The sequence below is a fragment of the Coregonus clupeaformis genome, chromosome 12 (genome assembly GCF_020615455.1).
Source record: "Coregonus clupeaformis isolate EN_2021a chromosome 12, ASM2061545v1, whole genome shotgun sequence".
Lineage (NCBI taxonomy): Eukaryota > Metazoa > Chordata > Actinopteri > Salmoniformes > Salmonidae > Coregonus > Coregonus clupeaformis.
Window position 1 is genome coordinate 29,454,298 of NC_059203.1, and position 5,042 is coordinate 29,459,339.

Below are 5,042 nucleotides of genomic sequence, written 5' to 3' on the forward strand. Positions count from 1 at the left end.
GGTCACCTAAATCATCAGAAAAATTGCCCCCCCTGAGAATTTTTTCAGGAGCCGCCACTGGAGGGGGTGCAACTCAATATTAGCAAGGTGTTCCTAATGTTTGGTACACTCAGTGTATATTGACTAGATACTCTAGTGGCTGCTCTAACAATGAAAATACATGTATTTTATAAAGGAAGGCAGTTGGGAGGCAAGATTAGGTGGGATCATTCTAGCCAATGAGAGGGCCGATATGCATGTGAACAACAGGCACAATGGTATCCACTAGTTACCACAGCCACAAAGTCAAAATTGGCTAGCCTATATTAGGAATGTGTAGAATTTGCAACATTAGTGCTTATGATCTGGATTAGAAATCTGTAAACAAATGTAAATGACAACAACAAAAAGTAGAAGTTTCATGCATTTATTTATCTAGTACTATATTTATTTATAAAATAATGTATATACAGCAAATTATGGCAACAAAATAATTGCTAGCCTCACAATAAGATAAAAATACAATCTCATGATCCATCAAGACAAACATTAGAGCTGTTCTGCAAGTCTGAGGCTCATCCATTTGTTACCACCTCAACTACATTGTGTGGCACAGTCTGTGAGTGTAGAGAGAATGACAGAGCCCAATCATTACAGGTCAATACAGTATAATGTCCATTTGGTGAAAGAAGTGTGTCTTCAAAAGCAGTCCATGTAGAGCATCAGACAAGGGTAGAAATCAGAGGGCAGGAAGTGCAGGATGAGGGAAAGTCTCTATGCAGGGCCGACAGAAGACACTTCTGTCTTGCTTGCTGACACAGAAGTCTCATCCTCAGGGGCTGCTATGCCTACAGCAGCCAGCATGCAGTTACGGAACTGTAGAGAGAGAGAGACCACAATGTCAGAGATGGAAGAATCATGGTGCTAGATAGATCCTACTACGATATAAGTAGGCTTATGTTGTTGGTGGCCTGTGACCAACCTATTTGTTAAACACTAAAAAGGAAAGACCAAAATCCCATGTTACCAACCTGTTTGTTCATCAGCACATAGATGACTGGGTTGAAGATGGCTGAGCTCTTTGAGAAGAAGGCAGGGACAGCCATGAACTGGGCAGTGAAAGCAGCTCCTTTGTTGAAGAAGATCCAAGCAGCAACAGAGGCATAGGGGGTCCAGGCAATCAGAAAACCCATAACCATCAGGAGGCACATACGTGTCACTTCCTTCTCAGCTTTCTGGGTAGATGCTGAGTCCTGCTGGGAAGCTGCCGCCTGAAAATGAAGAGAAGCAAGATAAATGCTGGAGTAACTTATTAGAAATCATAGCCTTAGCACAAGAATCCAAATGCTACAACTTTGTGGGCCTGCTAGTTACATTTTCTGTGTCTAAGAGCCACATACCGCCTTGACTGTGAGGACAAGGCTTCCATAAGTGAAGGCAATGATGAAGACTGGAACCATGAAGTGGCAGACGAACATGTACATGACGTATGAGTCGTTGTTGTAGCCTGGACTCAGGGTGTAGTAGTCAGGTCCACATGAACACTGCATGCCCTCTGGGATGTATCTATGTGGGAAAGTTGATGAGACAGTTTTAGATTATACATATAAGAAGGTAATCAGTGTTAACCTTGACTAACAACCAAAATCTCAAACCAGATTTCCATCCAACCTTTTTATGTGAGTAAAGTACATGTAAATGTCATGACAGGCCTGATGGAAACAGAACGTTTTTCAGTAAACTTTCCAAATGTCGACAAAACAAAATACACTAGACAAGGTGGGGTCTTTTTGTGACGATAAAATTAATTATGTGAAGAAATGTCAGTGTCACGCCCTGGCTCTGGGGACTCTTATATGTTGAGCCAGGGTGTGTTATTTTCTATGTTGTGTTCTAGTTCGTGTTTTCTATGTTGGCCAGGGTGGTTCCCAATCAGAGGCAGCTGATTCTTGTTGTCTCTGATTGGGATCCATACTTAGGCAGCCTGTTGGCACTTTTGTATTGTGGGATCTTGATCCGTAAGGTTTGTGTCTAACCCTAGGACGTCACGTATCGTTTATTGTTTTTGTTCGTGTTGTACATTCAATAAAATAATGTATGCTTAAGACGCTGCGCCTTGGTCCACTTTTCATGACGATCGTGACAGTCAGTGGAAACGCTTTTACCAACAAATATTGATATAATAACCATCGTATCGAAGTAAACTTGAGTCACGCAATTACATGTTCTGTGGTCCTCCCCACTGCGACTCATCGTTAAAGCATACACTTTATTAGGTTACAGATTCAATAAATTAAGATGAACTTCACTGGGTGGTGAAAGTGCAAGGTGATGAGCATGATGCTTCTTTCCAATAAATAGCGAGGGTCTTATTCTGCCAATACCAGTGTGCACACTCGTTATATAACGAAACAATTTTTGTGAGAAAACCATCAGTATAGTTGAAAATGTGATGGAAACCCATTTAACTTCTATTTATTATTCTCTATATGGAATTTAACAGCAAAATGTATTTTATGTGCACTACGTCATCATGCAGAACCTTTTATCTGCAATAAGTCCATTTGATAGAAACACATCTCTGGTGGGAAAATGCGCATATTGTTTTTATGCAGATTTTAGAATATTCACATGGAAATTTGTCGCCAACATTTTTGCATTTGGTCAAATACCATGATTGACCAAATGCATTATATGTCTGATGCATTGTATTAAAACTAACCTATTATTGTCTTTACATCGTTGTTTGATCTCATCTCATACACTTTACACCTGAATTTATAATGAGTGTGTATATCTTTATGTGATTAAAAGATCATACAATTATATGAATTGCAATTTGCAACATAAGGGGATGGTTTCTCAAATACAGATTAAGCCTTCTACTGGACTAGAAAGCATGGTCAATAAAGAGTCTCCATTAAAATAGCTTTTTTGTCCAGGACTAAGCTTAATCTGTGTCAGAGAAATGTAGTATCTTCGTGTTTTACTTTTAAATCATGTGACATGCACTGTACCTGGACCAGCCAACCAGTGGGGGAACAGCGCAGGTGGCAGCCATCACCCAGGTGAATCCAACACCAGCACCAGCATGGGCGACACTGAACTTGAAGCTGCCCATGGGCTTGCAGACCACAATGTATCTCTCAACAGCCAGCACCACCAGAGACCACAGAGCCACCTGACCTAGAATTGAGAATAGGAAAGGGAAGAGATTTGTTTTTGCATGTCGTGCATTTGTTAGGTAAAAGGTGTTGGAGCATGGAGATGCAAACAGTAGAGAAGGGGATCTAACTGCTGCATGATATGGACCGTAACTTAATGGATCTAACGATGCAACGTTTTTTCTCAATGACCATACTATTATTTCATTAAATCTAAATGTTTTAATCTTGGTTGAGATTATCCAAGTATATTTCACAAAAATCTGATTGCATACCCAATCCATGAAATGTATTGAATCTACTCCATCAAATGTTAAAACAATGAAGTCAAGAAAACTCTGTTGCTGTGAACAATAATTAACTAATTAACTAACTGACCATATGGGGAGAAGAATGGACAACAGGAGAGTGAACATTTACAATATTTGTTCCAGTTTTCTGGCAACAAAGCTAACAAAAGGCCAAAATGTGCAAGTGTGGTGCTAATTCAATTCAAAATTTGGAAACATTTACTCCCAAATTGAATTTATAGAACAAAAAGAAGTTGATGCTGGATAGTAGTAGAGTATATGAGAATGCCTTGATTACTTCTGGAAGTTTGTTTGCACAAAGGCTTTTCCGACAATGTTTACTATCTAGCATCAACTTCTTTTTGTTCTATAGTTTTTTATCCAATGAACAAAGATCACCTAATGGATTAACTATAAACCAAATAAGCGCTCCTCTCCTTGTCTCCAAGTTAAATTTAGTTGAGTTTGAGCTTTAATAAATGACTTTTCCAGACAAATGATAATTAAATTAGTTAGCTAATTAAGACTAGCCTGGTTCCAGATCTGTTTATGCTCTTGCCAACTCCAGTGCTGCAATTGTCAAGCCAATTCAATGAGAAACAGACTGGCACCCAGGCTAGCCAAAGACAACAACCTGCACAAAAGATTTCTCACCTCCAAGTGTAGCCATGAATCCCTCAATGGCACAGCCCAATGGTCCCCAGATGAAGTAGCCATTGACAGCGGATGTGATGGTGATGGTGAATCCAAAGAGGACCATGATCAATCCAGCCAGAGCCAAATTGACCAGAATGAAGTTTAGAGGTTGCTGGAGCTTCTTGTTTGTGGCTGTGACATACAGGGTCAGCCCGTTGATGGGGAATCCAAAACAGATCAGGAAAAACATGTAGACAGCAAGCAGATAGAATTGCCATGGATCCGCCAAGTAGTACTGAGGGTATAGAAAAGGACTCCTTACAAGCCCAGTCCTGTTGGACATGGGGATGTAGAAGTTGTGGCCCTCAGTGCCGTTCATTTTGAGTAAATGGACGGGTGGTAAGATGAAGAAAAAGTTTTGTAATTTGGTCAACCCTGTCTCTTTGGATGCAGCACCTCTCTAATGCTATTGGTGTCTTGGGATTGATTTTATACCATTTTGTGGAGGCTGCTTTCAGGGAATTTAAAATCTGTTAATTAGATTAGCCAGGGATTATGCGATTCAGTCTTATAGTTTATTAACGTCTGATTCCAGGGGATTTGGATATTTATTCATTGGCCTTTGAACAGTCTATGAGAGTGCAAGTTGTAGAGACATTTCACAGGTTGGTATGAAAATAACAGAAAGGCTGTATATGCTCCCAATTACCACATTTATTCTATTTATTTGATTATTTGTTTATTTGTTTATTTGTTTGTCTGTTTTTGCACTCAGCACCCCTAAATCACAATAAAATGACAATTTACCTCAATCAAAGGTCAATGTATAGACTAGTATTTGAGTCAGAGATTGCACATTGTAATTTATAAACCTAATTATACATCTTATAAATAACTTCAGTCAAATACATCCACATTATACTAAAATACTAATATGAAGTGAAAATATACAGCAACTAAGGTTTCTTGTAGG

General features: G+C 39.3%; 1 protein-coding gene across 1 annotated transcript; it reads right to left on the reverse strand.

Moving 5' to 3' along the window:
- Nucleotides 1-390: 390 nt before the first annotated feature.
- On the reverse strand, nt 391-4,525 carry opn1mw3 (opsin 1 (cone pigments), medium-wave-sensitive, 3). Its single transcript, XM_041892335.2, has 5 exons — nt 4,088-4,525; nt 2,997-3,165; nt 1,380-1,545; nt 1,011-1,250; nt 391-855 (listed from the first exon to the last, which is right to left on the reverse strand). Exons 1-5 carry the CDS (start codon nt 4,446-4,448, stop codon nt 754-756), a joined length of 1,038 nt encoding a protein of 345 aa, XP_041748269.1. The 5' UTR covers nt 4,449-4,525; the 3' UTR covers nt 391-753.
- Nucleotides 4,526-5,042: the final 517 nt, after the last annotated feature.

Excerpts from the sequence above, each read along its gene's own strand:
- opn1mw3 (XM_041892335.2), bottom strand. The coding sequence starts at position 4,448 with ATGAACGGCACTGAGGGCCACAACTTCTACATCCCCATGTCCAACAGG. Across the intron at positions 3,166-4,087 it reads ATTCATGGCTACACTTGGAG|GTCAGGTGGCTCTGTGGTCT; the intron begins GTGAGAAATCTT and ends TCTCAATTCTAG. Across the intron at positions 1,251-1,379 it reads TTGTCCTCACAGTCAAGGCG|GCGGCAGCTTCCCAGCAGGA; the intron begins GTATGTGGCTCT and ends CTTCATTTTCAG.